At 40.8% G+C, this 17,372-nt stretch overlaps 1 protein-coding gene across 2 annotated transcripts; it reads left to right on the forward strand.

The window, feature by feature from the left end:
* The first annotated feature begins 214 nt into the window (after window positions 1-214).
* On the forward strand, window positions 215-17,056 carry LOC105690921 (hemicentin-2-like). 2 transcript variants are annotated; one of them, XM_048660322.1, is made up of 5 exons: window positions 215-843; window positions 5,529-5,680; window positions 6,416-6,626; window positions 7,451-7,747; window positions 16,334-17,056. In XM_048660322.1, the coding sequence occupies exons 1-5, from the start codon at window positions 774-776 to the stop codon at window positions 16,480-16,482; spliced, it is 879 nt and encodes a 292-aa protein (XP_048516279.1). In that variant the 5' UTR covers window positions 215-773; the 3' UTR covers window positions 16,483-17,056. The 2 variants fall into 2 exon arrangements, with proteins under 2 accessions (XP_048516279.1, XP_012264502.2); XM_012409079.3 differs by lacking the exon at window positions 16,334-17,056 and adding an exon at window positions 7,925-15,960 and having other exon boundaries at window positions 229-843.
* Window positions 17,057-17,372: the final 316 nt, after the last annotated feature.

A 17,372-nucleotide genomic window follows, 5' to 3' on the forward strand; every position in this document is an offset into this window, starting at 1 on the left:
GTGTCGGGTTAACGTGAATGATACATAGGGTAAACACAGGAGCTCGTGCACCCCCGCCGGTATAAACCTTCGGGGTAAATTTCCCGGTAATATATCCGGTTGGATTTTTCACGTTATCCGAGGAAATTTCCCTCCCGGTTTCACCGTCGAAGAAGGCAGGAGGGCCGTGTGCACATACATACACGCGAATAGGGTGATATGCCCGTGACAAAGCGCAGGCGTCGGCCCGGGCGGGCAGTGCCACCGTAGCCCGGCGCTTTAGAGCTTCGCCCGGGCGTCGCGACGACGAGCATCGTCGAAATTTCATCGCAACCCCCCGGAGAAAGGAGTAAGGTAACACGAGAGACGCTATAGAATAAGAGGCGGAAGATCGCATCTGTAAAATAGAATAAGCTGGTCGAGCAGAAGAAGCCGAGTTGTCCAATTGATAGTTGAACTTTTGACGGAGGGTAAATGTCGTGAGCTTTATCCCAGATGTACTCCGTTCGCTTGTTCGGTGATCCTACGTTGTATTTCGACGGAGTTTTGGCGACGTCACGTTATCGGCGGTGAGGATAAAAAGTGCGGATCAAGTGCGGACGGGAATGTTGTGTGACGACAGATTTGGGTGCGGGAAGAAATAGAGAGACATAATAAAGCCCTGCCGATGATGTGTCGACTATTTTAGTGGCGGTGGTGGTGGTTGATGATTGTGGTGGGAAGTGGAAGGAGCTTCTTATAGTTGGGGGCTCGGGGCAGATGTAGTGCTTTGCGATGTCAGTGATTCCGTCATCATGAGGGCCTGCTCCTACGTGAATTATTATGTTCTGTGCCTCGTCTGCTGGATTTTGCTAGGCATCACGGGTAAGAAATCTATATAATCCGCGTACTCGCCCCCCTTCCCCCTACCCTAGATTTTTCTGGTATTATCTATTCGCGAATCGAAACTACACCGGGGTAGTGGGATCGCGAACGTGGTCACTGGGTCGCTGTTCTCGGATTCGATTTACCCCTCGGATTTGTGTTTCCTTCTCATTCGTCTTCCGTTGTTCGATACCGCGACAGGTGATATTTTTACACAATTCGTCTTCGATTTGGATATTTATTCCGTTCGGAGCATCGCATCGCCCAAGGCCTCGGTCGGTGAAAAATCTATTCCTCGTCGAAAGTTATCGTAATACCATTTTCAATATCACCTCACGACCCCGACAACCTTTCTACCGATATTCACAATTAAAACAAATCATCGTGATTTTTATTTTTATTTGTCTCAACCCGTCCTCCCGAGTTGGTGATTGACGAAGACTGGAAATATCGTTTTATCGTCGACTTCGATGACAAATCCTTAAAAATGTCATCTGCGACTGATGATCGATGATTGTATTTTTGGTATTCGAATCCCCGTAACTTAACGGACGGTAATCTTTATGATAAATACTTTTGGCAATGCGCAATGTGATAAGACAATGCGTGTTATACCCGTACAGTACAATTTACTTTTATCGATGTTCTCTGATGCGTAATAACGATAAGGAGCGGTCGGATGATCACTCCTGTAACTATTGGCGGCTTGAAAATAAAATCCAGCGAAATTGAATTGGAAATTATTATTTTTATTTATTTTATTGTAAGTCGTTCATTTTTTCCTCTTCGTAAGCGGGAAAGAAATTAGGACGACCGCCCGGAGGGTGATGAGTTTTGGGGCGGTATTCCATGTACATAAATTTGTCTCGATATCCTGAATTGTTATTAATTGGATTGCCGCTGGCGCCGAAAGAGGGAAGAAGACCTGTACAGATATAGAGGAGAGCTTGTAAGGTGGAGCACGAGATTCCCCTCGACCCTAAAAAAGAAAATAGAAGATGTCGAAAAAAACAGGAAAAATAAACAAAAAAACACACACACAAAACAAAGAAAGAGAAAATAGTCGCTCAATTCCAACGGGAGTGTCATTGATAGCCCGTTGGCACATGGAGCTCGGTAATTAGCTGGTCAACGGTTACAATTTTACCGTAACAAGCGAATCCTCGACAAAGCGGGATGATATGTTTCAGGGTTCAGATGTACATAATACATACAACTGTTTACGGTTAATCTCATGGGTGGTGTGTCGTATACGCGCACGGTGTGCATCTGTCTCTTAAATATCCATAAAATAACCCTGCGCCGAGTATCCGACTAAAGAGCATACGACTCCCCTTGCGATCAACAGTTCTCGTAAACGTATACCGCTTATTTTATTCATGGCTTTCGCCTCGATATCCGTAGAATTTCGCGTAGTACCGAGGAGCGAGGAGACGGATCATAGACGGGCATCGAGTCTCGTCGAGATATAGAACGTCGACGCGTTGCTTGACGACGCACCTCCGTTTTATCCCCGTTTTCCCCAATCCCCGCACCCCACGGTTGCGAGCGACCTTACCACCCTTGTCTACGTGGCGGGTGCGACGGTGGCGGGGGGAGGGGGAAATCTCCGTGTCATCGCACAGTCATTACGAGCTCGGTGCACTCCGAGAATCAATATCGCCTAGACCAAAGATGTCGTAAATCCGAGCGTTTAAACGTAATACTACATGTATAACCGCGTCAATCCGTTCCGTTTATACCACGGACGTATACGTGCACATCTATGTGTAAAGTATTCTCGGAGCGAACGTCGCCGAGTTTCTTATTCATCGTCACCCACCCCCTTCGGACGGACGGGGTTGACGGACGTTAACCGACCGCAATGTCCGCGGTGCAATTTCACTCGTTCCACCGGAATGTCCGCGCAGTAAGGCTCCGTCCGGTTCCTTCGATACCGCACATTTCGTGCTTAAAGAGGTCATCGCAGTGAATCCGTGTCGCGGATATGGCGGTAACTCGCTACGTCATCGCAGATCTTGATAAAATGGCGTCTTCGCCCGCCCGCCCGCCCGCCCGCCGCCGCCGCTACCGCTACAACCCCCTTCGGGGTTCCGAACACCCCTCGGCGGCGCAGGCCGTATCGGAAGACCCTTCTTCTTCGTTTACTCGCGTGGATACCTATGCCGCGATATCTACAGACATGACCGGAGATCGCGCGCGGTTCGGGCTGTAATTTCTCTTCTGTTTGTTGCGGTTGTGCTGGCGTACGGTAAATTGAAAAATTTTTATCTCGCGTGCACGGAAACCCGTACGAATCCGCCGATGCGAGACCCGTGTAATTTATTTACTCATTTCGCTGCGGATATACTCCACTTGCTTATTAAATTCTTGGTATATATCCCTGTCGTGTAATATTAACGTAATTGGTACGTCGTATGTACCTATGGCTCATGTAAACGGACGCGCGTCCTCTGTGATATAAGAAAATTTTCGACAAAGTCCAACGAGAGCGCAGACGCGAAAGATTCGAGTTCGCCTGCGCCGCGTACGCACGTTGACCGCTTTAAATCTTTCGCCCACTAATTTCCATCGGTGTACATATACGTATAAATGTACGCACGTGTAATTACGATTAGGTGTAACGTTCGCTTTTGGTCTGTCTGATCGAGTCTTATTTTTTTTTTTTTTTTTTTTTTTTTTTTTTTTTTTTTCCTCGCCGTATGCGCGTATCCTTAGGAATTTGATAGATCAGTTCGTTGGTTGCAGACGACAGGAATTGCGGTAATTTATGATTGCATGACCGTACAGACGTATACCGTTACACCGTGGAGAAGGGTACGAGCTAAGTATAATAACTGCGAAGGGGACGAGCAGTCGCGTTTCGTGCGTAGATTCGATTAAAATTTGAACGGATGACAGGGGTAAATATGGCGTGGAAACTGGCGAGCCTCTACATTATATACACACATATAATACACAACGCTCTGCGCTAATACGGTTTATATGTACGTGTATATCCGACGTTATTGCTGCACCTTCGTGACAACAACTGCTTTGTTAGAAAGCAGCTCGCCGTTGAAATTATACACATCGTCCATGACGTACAATTATTTTCCGCAATTAAGAACGTATGCGCGATTGCATCTTATTTCACAATTAGTAACTCGTATAATTCTATTAATTTCAACTCAAGCCCAACGTACGCGTACCCACCGACCCCTGACTTTAATCGCCTTGTATTGCGATATACATATGCCCCCCCCCCCCCCCTCGTCTATCTGCATTATTTATTTCTCGTATCCCGAATACTTCTACGTCATGGTTCCTAACAGCTCTTATACTCATTGTTATGGAACGACAAATTTTCTCGCACCGTGAACCGGGATACCGATCTATATATCCCTAATTTTTTCCACGCTGCCGTGACAAATCTTCGCCGTAATTTTTCCCTGCGCAAGGAATCTTGTTTCCCTCCGTTTTATCATTCGCCGTATCAAACGTGCGTTGTTAAATGATAAAGTTATTATCCATTTTATCAGATCCACTCGAGACAGCTCGGCACGTTCCGGAGTCCGGCTATAAGGTCGACCCATTGGTATACATATGGGTATGCATATAGTACACACGTTGTACTATACTATGTATGTATATAGGTGAAAAATTTGTCGCGCCATTATTTTGCAACTTTGCAGAATGTTGTAATAAACTAGTTTCAACGGAACGGGGTACGGAACTTTGGCTAGACCCCGAGAGTTCTACGAAACTTGTCTTGACTACGTACATTTGGGTTGTGCGCGTATATGTATACATATAACGACGTTGGTGTATGTGTGTGTGCGCGCGTATGCGTGCGTTCAGAGTAGAAGGGATATGTTAGTCGGTTGGAAGGAGATCCTGCCTCAACGTGGGTCAGAAAATGTTTCCGTATATGTATGTACAATCGAAGTTTGCCTTCCTCACTATCTCGACAAACATCCTTATAGCCGAGGTATATGTATGTGATAACCGTGTGCACACAAATACATGGGGGGGGGGGGGGAGAGGGGGAATCTATACTACGCTACTACTTCCGAAATAGATGAGTTTCCGATGAGTAGAGTAAACCCGTGATTACCGTTGATCCGATTCACGTTCTCCGCAAACTTTGTTTGTAATTTTTCATTTCTTCATTTCTTCCTTCATTCTCTTCGTTTTCTCTCTCTTCCTCGTCGCTTCGACTCGCAGAGTAATCAGCCTAACGAAAAGATCGCATGGGGAGTACAAACTACTTCGGTCTAAATACTAAACAATGATTAATTCGAACCAACCCCCCACTCGGTCGATAAACTCACGAAAACTCTCCTCTGTTATATATATTAAGAAAAGTTCGCCTGTCTTAAAAATATATCACGGAACTGTGGAAATTTTTCATCGAAAATAAACAGGTACCCTATACGTATACGAGCTCTCTCGACACGAACTCGTTTCGCGAAATTCTCGTGAAAATGTTGAGAAATTTGTCAGCCGATGCCGAAAATTAGTCCTGGCAAAAGGACTACACCGCTGCAGTGCAGGACGAAAATCGTTCGCTCTCACAGTAATTTTATCCCCACATATGTATACATATATGTATAAAGCCAAAAGACACAGAGCCCCCGCTCATCCGGCAGTGTCCCTTTATGCTAAAATTAGTCGTGGATTATGGGAAAATATTTTGCCTACAGGGGTCAGTACGAGATCGCACTCGTTGGTGAAGAGGTTCAACGGATTATACACGGGCCCTTATTTCGATTCCAGTAGTCCTACGAACATCACGACGCAATTGGGTACGCACGCTTATTTGCCGTGCAAGGTCCGTCAGCTGGGCAACAAATCGGTAAGTGGGCTGTGAAAGTGGTTCTTTCGTTTCTCGTCGAAATTTAAATTAAAATCTTTCTATTCGTAATTAGGGAAATTAAACGGGAGTTTAACGATAATTTTCGCTGAACGTGTACGTATGTAGTATACATATGTATATGTATATCATCGATAACCGTTATCCGAGCGTTTTATCTAATTACACCGATACAGAAGTTTTGAATAGAGAAAATTCTTGTATAACGTTGGTAAAGTTAAATAAGTTTTCCAACAACGGAAGTCGTCGCGAGGACGACATTTGCGGCGGAGGCGATCCAACAATGAGTTTACTTCAGTCGCGGTAAGACAGTTGTTAATCACATATCCGCGGCATTGAGTCTCTCGAATGCGATGTGCCGAGCGATAATCAAGAAATATCGATTCACCTCCGTCCCGCTGCGGTATCGGGGAAAGCTTCGTATAGTTTCGCGTCGTTCCACGGACTTCCGTTGCCTTGTATTGTTACTACGACACGGTACACCTGTGCACCTGCCTACCTTTTACCTATTATGCGAAGGTGAATGACGAGCCGGGTACATTTTATACGTGGGGCTACGTAGGTATGTAAGGTAGCCCCGGTATTAAAGTTGAGTTTGAACTAAATCTAAAGTCCCTCGCAAGCCGTCCCTACAGCCGCAGAGCTATAACTCGCCTCGTGAGCCGGGGGGTAGTAGGAGGTCGTCGTAGTCTCTGAGAGAAATTTATGTTCCCCAAGGTGTCATGGATCAGGAGGCGAGATGCTCACATCCTAACGGTGGACAGATATACCTTCATCGCTGACGAACGGTTCCAAGCGTTCTTTCTGGACGCTCAGGATACGTGGACCCTCCAAGTGAAGTATGTCCAGCCCCGGGACGCTGGCGTTTACGAATGCCAAGTCTCGACCGAACCGAAGATGAGCCACTTTATCACACTCAACGTCGTCGGTAAGCGCGGATATACATATACTTATACCATTTTACCTTTAACGCGCTTCCAGATATTCCGATTCATCGTGACTCATTCTTGACTTATATTACCGATATTTCATTCGACGAGGGTGTACATACAGCGAGAGGTATATAAGCTTCGCGAACTAGACGGTGGAGAATAAAAGTAACAATAATGATAACAACGGTGATGATAATAATAATGAGGAAAGTATAAAGAGGTAAGGGGGAAAAAAAAAAACAAACAAAACAAAAAAAAAACTTGGCGTAGATGTTCGTTCTTCCACCGTTGAAGGGAAATGGGTGAAGGGACATTTGTTTAACGAGCTAGCCGACCACTCTCGCAACTCATTTAATCTCTCGGAAATTTAGTGTAACGTTCACTTAGCTTTTCGGGGTAGTAGTCTAATGGGCTGATGTGTTTTTCTCCTCGATTCGCAGATCGAAGAGCTCAGTCGGGTTAATATAACGAAAAACCCACTTGCGATTTGTCGCGGATATATATTACATCTAATGTAAATGCAAATCACCGAATCGTTTTCGTCGACCTGAGAATTTTTCGGTACAGGCGTACAAACGCCTCGATAGCTAATACCTTCGGACGTCGCGAAGTCACGGAATGTATCGTTGGTCTATCGCAGGCACTCGTGGGTGCCATTTTGATGTGAAACGAAGTTTACCGCTCACCGCGATATGCTCGAGGACCCGACGCCTCGTGTCCGTCCCGATTTCATTGACGTATACAATCCCGTCCGTCGACCGATGGCGATTGATCGTTCATTTATCTCTTACTTCCCCTCTCCATTTTCGAATCCCCACAGTTCCGAAAATCGAGATCATGGGAGATCGCGATATCTACGTGAAGACCGGAAGCACGGTAGCCCTTCGCTGCGTGATAAAACAATCGCTTGAGGAGCCTTCCTACGTATTTTGGTATCACGAGAGCGATCGTGTACTGAATTACCAGCAAGGAAAGCTGGACATAAGGAAGGAACGTCTCGATGCGGATACAGTTAGCAGCCTCGTGATACACAATGCGAGACGCGAAGATTCTGGAAATTATACCTGCAGCCCAAGTAATCTGGACAGCGCCAGCGTACAGCTTCACGTCCTGAACGGTAAAGTTTTGCTCGCTCACACTGTTACGATTTTCATCTTTCAATTTAGATAGAATTCAAAATGTCCGCTGCCTGTTCTCGTCAATGCTCCGACGATCGATACGCTGCTTTTAATCGGATTCGCATATGTTCCTCAACTAATTGTTCCTCCGCTCATTTGTCTTTGGTATTTTTCAGGCGAGCATCCAGCGGCAATTCAGAGAGGAATTAGCTCTGCCCCGGGAGGTAGCGGGGCTCTTTGGTGGTTAGGAGGTGCGGTTACTCTATCCTCGAGTCACGGGGAACGCACCTTTATTCTTGCCATCCTCGTTTCACTGGCATTCTTTGTCCAAACCCTACATTCCTACAGTGGTTCACTGCGATAATCGATAAACGTGCAGCTAGCTTACCCTATACGCGAGACGAAACGTTCCAGCACCTCCCCAAACAGCTGCTGAAATGAGAACATCGACAACCGAATCAGAACGAAAGAAAAATAATACCGGAAATAAAACAGAGCAAAAGCGAAGAAATATAGACATGACAAAGAATATATAATGTATGATTGAATGATTGCTAGATGATTGCGCAGACTCGGTTTTTGAAAAAAAAATACTTGATTTATCGTAACAGTTCAGTATTATTACTTTCTTTCTTTTTTACGTATATGAAAACAATTGGGTACGGTTGAAAAAATTTATTCACTATGATTGAAATTGAAAAAATTATTCAGTTGGATCGATCCGTTTTTTGTTATAGCCAAAGACGGTGCTCAGGTGTTAGCAACGTCGTATTAGATTGTAAAAGTAATACAACAATTGAAAGATATTACTTACTTGTTAGTAATTTTGATCGAAGAAAAGGAAGAAAGTGAATGGAAAAAGATTCTAGAAAAAATCAATTCTCGATATGAGAAAAAGAAAACTAACGACTCTGCGACTCATCCAGTAAATTATGTAGACAATTAACAGTTTCCATCTAATACGAGTGTAGAATATACATATATATATATATATATATATATATACGGTAATATGCTTGTGTTACTTAGGAAACTGATGGGCATCGAATGTCTGATTGATCGACATTTCGAAACTGAACTTTCTCCGGTGGTTTGTCGACAATAAGGACGACTACCGAGAAATCCGATCTAGGACATATTATCAGAGTTATAAGTCGGTATTTTTACGTGCCAAAGCGAATATCACTATTGCTTGTTCCGTCTGTAATCAGAGAAACTTTTTTTCCCCGTATGTACAAAAACAAAACAGGCAAAAAGTAAAAGGAAAGAAAAATTATTGACCATCGAAGAAAGAGAATTGAGATCGGAGGCGCATTGAATATATATTATACCCAATTCGAATACCTCAAATCTAATTGAATATATATGTAACAGAGTTATACGCTTAGTAAATGTGGTCTTCAACTTCTCGAGACAGCGATCCGGCCGTTAGTGTGTAGAACTTATTGTTAGTTAAGTTTGAAAGTCTCGCGTTTCTTTCGGGTGGGGGTCGCGGAATATCAGGTGAATTCTCTATAACGAATATATATCAAACGCGAGAAAACGGAAAAGAAAAATAACAAGCGGAAGATAGAATGAGCGGAGAACTGACGAGATATCAAAGTTATCCATACCGCGGGAGAGGGCGTGCGAAGAAAAAAATAGAAAAAGAATAGAAGAAAAAAAAAAGATTCCCGAACAAAGAAAACAAGGGTTCCAATACGGTGTGAAATATGGGGGAGTGACGTCACGTGCGTACACCCTCGTAAATGGTCCGTGGGTACGCGGGTGACCCTACGATGCAAGTTTACCCTTAGCGCTCACAATCAGCTACGTGCTTGAAAAGTAGTCTTTGCTAAAAGTTGCCTTCATCGGGGGGGGGGGGGGGGGGGGGGGGGGGAACGCCGAGACGCGCTAACTCGTGTACAAATCGATTTTGCAATCAGACGCTTCTGTTCTTTAGTCATAACCAAGGACACGTACCCCGCACACACGTATACATATACGTGAATACATAGGTATACGTGAAAAGGGAAGGAAAGAGAGAGGAGAAATATATATATTTCTGTTCTACGCGTGCAATATTGCCATCGGCCTCTCTTGATATCGCATAGTTTGGAAAATGTATAATATACAGTTATGTATTGTAATACACGTGTAGTGGAAAGCGGTTGGAAAAACGCCGATTTGAAAGCAACGTTGGATCCGATTAGCGGACGTAATTTCATCGCGATATCGAAGGCAGAGTACAAACGCTGGCTCGAATTGTTACCGTCACGAAATGTACGACGCTGCGAATCGCGCTGCACTCTGGGTTCGCGTTTCGTGCAATGTTTTTTAACGTCGCAGCTGAGCAGCAGCAGCAGCAGCAGCAGCTTCGTTTTGTTTTTCCTTAATTTAACCGCGATTCGGGTTCGCTCAGCCGAGACAAAAGACGACTCCCAGGTTTAGGTAGCTACTTCTAATAGAAATCTTCAAGAAGGTGTAGGACCTCTTTGGCTTTAGCTTTCGCATGAAAGAACCGCTCGTTAGAGAATCTCATAAATTATAAAAGCGCATCTTTATCTTCCAAAACCTCTACCATCACGCCTTTTTACACATATATCTATCCAACCAGCGATCGAGTCCATATCGATTCCGAAGGCTTAACTTTCCGTTTAAGAGCGATCTTACTTGTGAGTGAGAGTTGGAAGACAACCGAAGTGGAGCTTTTTTTCAAGCCTCAAAGTAATACTGACCTGAATGTCACGAGAGTTCCGGATTAAAAGCGTCGTCTAGTTTCTGCACGAGTAACATAGGAGTCGAATGTACCTTTTACCTGCACTAAATACACGTACATGCATATAACGTACATGAATAAAATTCGAGCAGGCGTTTGTACGCACATACAACGAGGTTTGCTGGGAAAAATTTGAAGCTTCAGCCAACCGGGTACGCCCTCTCTCTGTCAATCAGGATGAAATTCCCGCATCTCCTACAGTCGAAAGAACAATAAAACAACAATAAAAATTAAAAAAAATTAAAAACCAAGAATATTTTAAGATGAAAAAAAAAATTAATATAAAACACAGAGTTATAGGTATACAACGTATGAAGAAGCGAAAGCGTATATACAGTTGATATTTGGCCTGTTGAATTTGACGTTTTTTAATTGAATTACAATGATTACTAGATAGGACAACAAAACGAAAAAGAAGAGAAAGAAAAGCTCAGAACGTGTGATCATCCACGACATGCCAATTTTGCTAAAGTGACCTAAAAATATGCGATTTATTTGACTACGTTTGTGAGTTGACGGTATTATATATACAAATTCTCCACATAAACTTTATCGAATCCAATCTGCACTGGACTATCAGATTTTTTCTCACAATTGATTACGTTGAGACTATAACTTGAAGAAATAACAATTATCTCCTTTTTACACCAATGAATCCGTGCATGCGATCCCGTCCTTTGATATTCTTGGTGCTTTTCTGTTATCTGCACCCGATAAGTGAAGCATAATCGATATTTTTCATGTACATTTTATGTATCATTCATGCATGATTAGTAACTTGTATGTAGAAAAATTGGAAAAAAATTTGAAAACCTAAAGAACTTTGTTCTACGTTTTCTCCGTCGTAATTAAAATTGTAACGAATATATGTGTATTGAATTTCTGAGGTATTTCTTTTTTTTTCGCGGGACGGGGGGTATAACCGAAAAGACCCAAATTTTCCACCTGACTCTTATTTCATCCGACCGATAACATTAAACTTATAATTTTATTTTTTCTCCTAAAAAATGTTATGGAATTTTATTAGAAAAATTGTAAATATACGTCCATCCCGTATGGTATACATTCATGAAGGTAGAAAAAGAATTTTGGTTCACAAGCCTGTGGAAATCGAGGTTAAAATGTATACCTGTGTAATCGCAAATGTGATTATAAACGTCAACTCGTCAACGTTGAGCCAATCGAGTAACTCCGGATACCGATATGATACTGTACATAAAAAAAAAAAAGAGGAAAATCAAATGAGAATTTATCTTGTCGAGGTCGAGGTGTATATCGAGGCGACTGATACTTGTATCGAGTATAGGTAAATGAAAATAAGATAAAAGGAGTGAAATGAAATGAAAAAAAGAAACACTGCACACTGCACACTGACTCACACACACATACACACACATACCAAAGCATCGTCCACGCCACTGGCATAGAATTGAAACTTGTTCGATGATGATGATGATGATGATGACGATGATAATATAAGATAGACAATTATTATTAACTGTGTTACGTATATTATATATATTTAAAATAATTGATGTGATATATAGGGTGATTAACGATCGCCGAATGATCGCAAACGCGAATACCCTCTACCTTCGCGATCATCCGCCTCGACGTCATCCGTTATAACATAATCGCCGAGGAATTTCAACGCGGGCGGCGTTGTTGCAGAACGAAGAAGAGAATAGAAAACAAAAGAATTATGATAATAGGAAAACGAAAAAGACAAAAACTCAAATAGCACAAATCGAAGCGTATAATATAATAACAGCGCAGCTGTGATTGCTCGGTATTAATATTCAATCAGTATATTTGTTGCTAATTGAAGTTAGTCGAATACGAGCTTAGAACAATGTCCGAATCGGTTATACACTGCTGAATTAAAATAAAAAATAAATAAAAGAAAGAAGAGAAATAATAGTAATTAAAATAATAAATGAACAAAACAAGAACAGTGCTAGATTGCTGCGGCCTATTGTATCACGTGTTTCAAATTGATATTTTTTATTACCAATTTTACGGGCTAAAAGATTCCAGTCACGCGTCATGACGAGTACATCATAACCCACGCCCCGTTGTTTGATACGTTTAGGTGCTGCAGTAATCGAAGTTTATTGCCGATATAATTGTCCGTATCCGATTGAACGTGAATGATTGACAGTTACGTAATAATAGCCAATGATTTACGTCAGTCTGATTTTAAACAACCGAGTCATATGTATATGTGCATTCACTAATTACTTCATACCTATACTATATACGTATGGAGTAATGAAGCGGTGATAAATTAACGTGGGATTGACGGTAAACGATGGTTGATTCTTTTTAAATTACACTTTTAATTTGGCGATAAAAATAAAATCAAACAATTTGCTTCACCTGTATGTACACGAGCGGTGCGCGTGTCGCGTTGTTCATTTGACTGCATTTCTTTTTTTTTTCCATTCTAATTTAATTGACTTGATTTTTTTATTTATTTATTTTTTTTGTGATTTTGCTTGCTTTCGGGAGAAGATAAAATTGAACAAGTTTCAGCTCAACCTAAACGGAGGCGTATTATATTTGAAAAAAAAAAATGACATAAGAAAGAATAAAAAGAAATAATAACAGTAATATAAGGACATTCTAATTATTAGGAAAGGATGAAATTTAGGGTGAAATTGAAATACAAGTATATATAGGGAAGGACGAATAATACGAATGATAAATAGGATATCTACGATTCATGTGATTGTCTGTAAATACATAATATAAATACATACATACATACATACATACATACATTAATTATGATATAATACAATGCGTGTTACATTAAAGTAAAAAATTAATGTGTAATTTCTGGATCGTAAATACATTGGGTTGGTCTGGCCGCCTATGCTAACCGGTGTGCAATATAGATAAGGCGCGAGATTATTGATTAGCATATCATTGAAACATTGATTAGAAATTCTTTTAACAATCAGATGACGGATTGACAAATAGAATTTAATGGAATTTGGTAGTACAGTCCAGAGGCGGTTAAACAACATTTTTTTTTATTCATCACATCCCAAGTTTCGTTGATTCTATGCAGCTCAAACTATTTCTGCAACTTACTACCGATTGTCAGAGTTTAGTTAAAATTGTTCCGCTACCGCTGCAGAAAAAAAAAATTGTCCTCATTAAATTTCCGAATTGCTTGAATTTTGATTGAATAAATATCGACGGACGCGTATACTAAGATGATGGATGCAAAATATACGTCAGAGGATAGCATGGGCTGGCCACACGCGGTAGATGTAAGATGTAACACTCGTACGTAAGATTGAAAAAAAAAAAATAATAAAAAAAATATATATATACATATATATTGTCTGATAATTACCAACGAGAGCTGTTCGTTGGACTGACGTCGGAGCGTTGGTCGAATGACGCGTTGAATGAAAAATAAAAAAAAAATAAAAAAAAAAAAAAAAAAAAAAAAAAAGGGGCGACTAGGACTTGATTTTTCTCAATAGCAAAAATGTATAAATGGCTGCATAGAACTCGTATGCGAATACGATGCAAATCTTGGATGTCATCGTACTTATACATATATATGTATAGACTACACGGTAACGATCTGTCGCCATATAACGAATTTTATTTTGAAATGGAACGCTGCCAAAAAAATCGGATTGCGTCCTCGTCGCTTCTTTGTGATATTATCTAATTATAGCAGCATTAATTTTTGTACCAATATCTATTGTAGTTTTTAAGTGCTCATTTTTTAGTTCATCTATGTACCTACCTTTTAATAATGCAAATTCATCTTCGTTCTCGGGTTTTAATCACTGCTGCTGTTTGGCTGAAAGATAATTAAGGCGTTCCGGAAGTGAAATCAATCTGATTTATATGTATACCATGAAGATGCTCTGTAATTATACACCCGATGGAAGATCAAACGCCAAATTCCGGGAATTGTTTTTCAGACTATTTGCTCACGCGACGTACACATTATGGGCATATACGTACGTACGTACCTTACCCTTTGTTGTACCGGCAATAATCTAATTTCAAATTAATTTGGCCCTTCGGCTATGGTTCAATTAATGTGTAGCAGGAACTGGTCGATTTTCCTTTACGAACGCCTTCGCGAATTGCCTCCGCTAGAGACTGCAGTCTACTGTTGTAAATTGAATTTCTGGAGAATGATCATATTTGGGGCAGGCGGGTGGGGAAGAGTGGACGAGAACCTCGTAATGAAATGTATAAACCCGCCGGGAAAGAAAAGAAGTGGGCTTTACACGAAAAATTTTATTGCAATTATTTTCGAAACGGTTAATTACTTGAATATGTTTTTAGCCAAAGGTCTAATTACTCGTTAAGCGACTAGTCTGCTAATTCGAACGTTCGACGAAAAGAATATATGATAATTATACGAAGGAAGCCTTGTCGAGCGAACGAGTAAGCGGACACCAAATCTAGATGATTGCCTCGTTTCGTGGATTTAAGGCTACTTATTAATATAATAAGGATATAAAAATCCTCGAGATGATGCTCTGAAAGAGAGAACGCGAGAGCAAGAGAATATTATGAGAATGAAAGTGATATAGAGCGAATATGAGAGGGAGAAACGAGGTGCAAAAGAGAGAAAGAAAGAGAAATAATAAGTAAATGTTACATTTATAAATTCAAATGCAGATTCATACTTGAAAACACTCCATTGTACCTACACCGCATACGCATATACATATATTGAGCAGCCTATTTTTTGAAAATAATTTATAGGCTGTTGACCGCTCTTTCCGACACTAAAGTTACCAGCTACATTTTACGTGAGAGTAAAAAAGAAAAGACTGTGTGTGCATTCAGAGATTTGAAAAGTTTTATGGTGCGCAGACAGTTTTAAAGTGTGAGACGCGTTCTCGTGTTGATCTCTCGCCGTTTGGCTCAGGTCTGACCATACGATGCTCAGACTACTGCCGCTTTGTTGCTGCTACTTTCATACCAACTACTCGAATCTATTACGAGTTAGTTTGAAAATAAGAAAAATTTCTTTCACGGGTCACAGAATACATAATTTTTGAATGAACATTCAACTTCAGATCGAGTGGTTATCGTGAAAGTGAATAAAGCGGTTTTTTCCATTTGGGAATTAACGCGGTAAGTAGTAAGGGCATTTTCGGTCAGCCGTGGCTTCTCCGCTCGGCGAGGGACAACGCGTGAACATAACTTGCTGAAAATCCAAGTCGATTTTTAGTCCGATGTAATAACAGAAATTAATTTTCTGTTTTATGAACCGTGGTTCGGAGTGGGTGGTTACCAAAAGTATGTTCATGTACACGATTTGAACGTTTGAGTTGATAATTATGTGGCAGGGGTAAGACCACCCCGTTTTATGTGTATAAGAACCATAAAGCTTAATGAAAACCATTATACTATAAACTTACGAGATATTAAATAAAAATAAACCAAACCGTTAATATCGTAGGTGAGGGTTTTATTTTACACGTAAATCCTTCCATTACAATCGAGAAAACTTTTGAATTCTTAATCAAGTCAACAGATGAATCAATATGGCTTGCAGATTCGGATTCCTGGGCTCGAAATACATGATAATACCCCGGAATACTCCATTAAAAACGGTTCAGCTTCGGACCGAAATTCAGAAAAATCAAATGCTATAACAGGCCTTAACATTTATGTGAAAATTTATGTGTCAAAATCACAAAAAATTAAATTTGCTTCGAATTGTTGGAGCGAATATTTCTTGACGCAGATTCACCTTAAAAAGACGAAGACGTTGACTACATTAGGCCAGGACTTAAACCTATTGAGATATCTTCATTTCTTCGATTTTCAGATCACCTCACCGGTCGCTGGGCAGAGCTCTCCGAGAATCAAAGAGTTTCGGAAGATCGTAGGAAGAGAATTCGTAAAATTTTAACCATCGAGAGCAAAAGAAAATTTCACCATTCTGTCTGGCCAACAGTGGAAGTGAAGAATAGATAAAATAGAGCCGGAAAAACGTTCTCATTATGTCTGGGTAATTCAAGAAAAACTTATGTTGGCTATAGTGATAACATTTCATTCAAATGTCCTCTACGTTGTTACTTCTAGCGATGTAGATTAAACAATATGCAATACCATTCTTAACAGATGAATCAGATCATATACATTCATTTTTTATTATAATGAAATTGGCATTACGATCGTGATCGTATTATGTAACTAATTTATAATAGTAAAATACAACTTGGTATGAATCAAACCATAATCTGTATCGAAATATATCGGCATGATCACTAATTGATCAATAAACATACACCACCCTGTACATTGATTGTTTGTTAAAAGTTGCTTAACATTATCTATACTTCGACACTAATCACTCACTGACTCTTCGTGAGCAATACATACATGCAAGCCGACATCACAAAACATATCATGACATGCATGCTTCAACTTCACTTGGATTCGGAATATTTTCTCGCCAGTGATGTTCTCCTAGTATCAAGATCAGCTTATGGACCAATATTGCTTAACCGGAAATGGTAATGCAGAGATCTGCAATAGCGGCCTTGACTTTGAAGGATTCGACTCAAAATCTGAAAGGCATCAGGGGGACATGACTGGCGACAAGGTGTTCCAAGTCAGAGCGATGTAAGACATGAATGTGATTATGCAAGAGATGATAAATATCTACTATAAATATGATGTTGTGTGCATGCATGTGATGTTATGATGATTCGGCACATCTCCTCACCGGCTATAAGATAGTGTAAATTCTTACAATATCGGCCGTGAGTTTGGCAAAAATTCGAAACAAAATCTGACAAGTATCAGGAGAGGATAATAGGCAAGGAGATGTTCAGAGTCAGTGTGATCAATGCATGCATATG

This window comes from Athalia rosae, chromosome 1 (assembly GCF_917208135.1).
Source record: "Athalia rosae chromosome 1, iyAthRosa1.1, whole genome shotgun sequence".
Taxonomy (NCBI): domain Eukaryota; kingdom Metazoa; phylum Arthropoda; class Insecta; order Hymenoptera; family Athaliidae; genus Athalia; species Athalia rosae.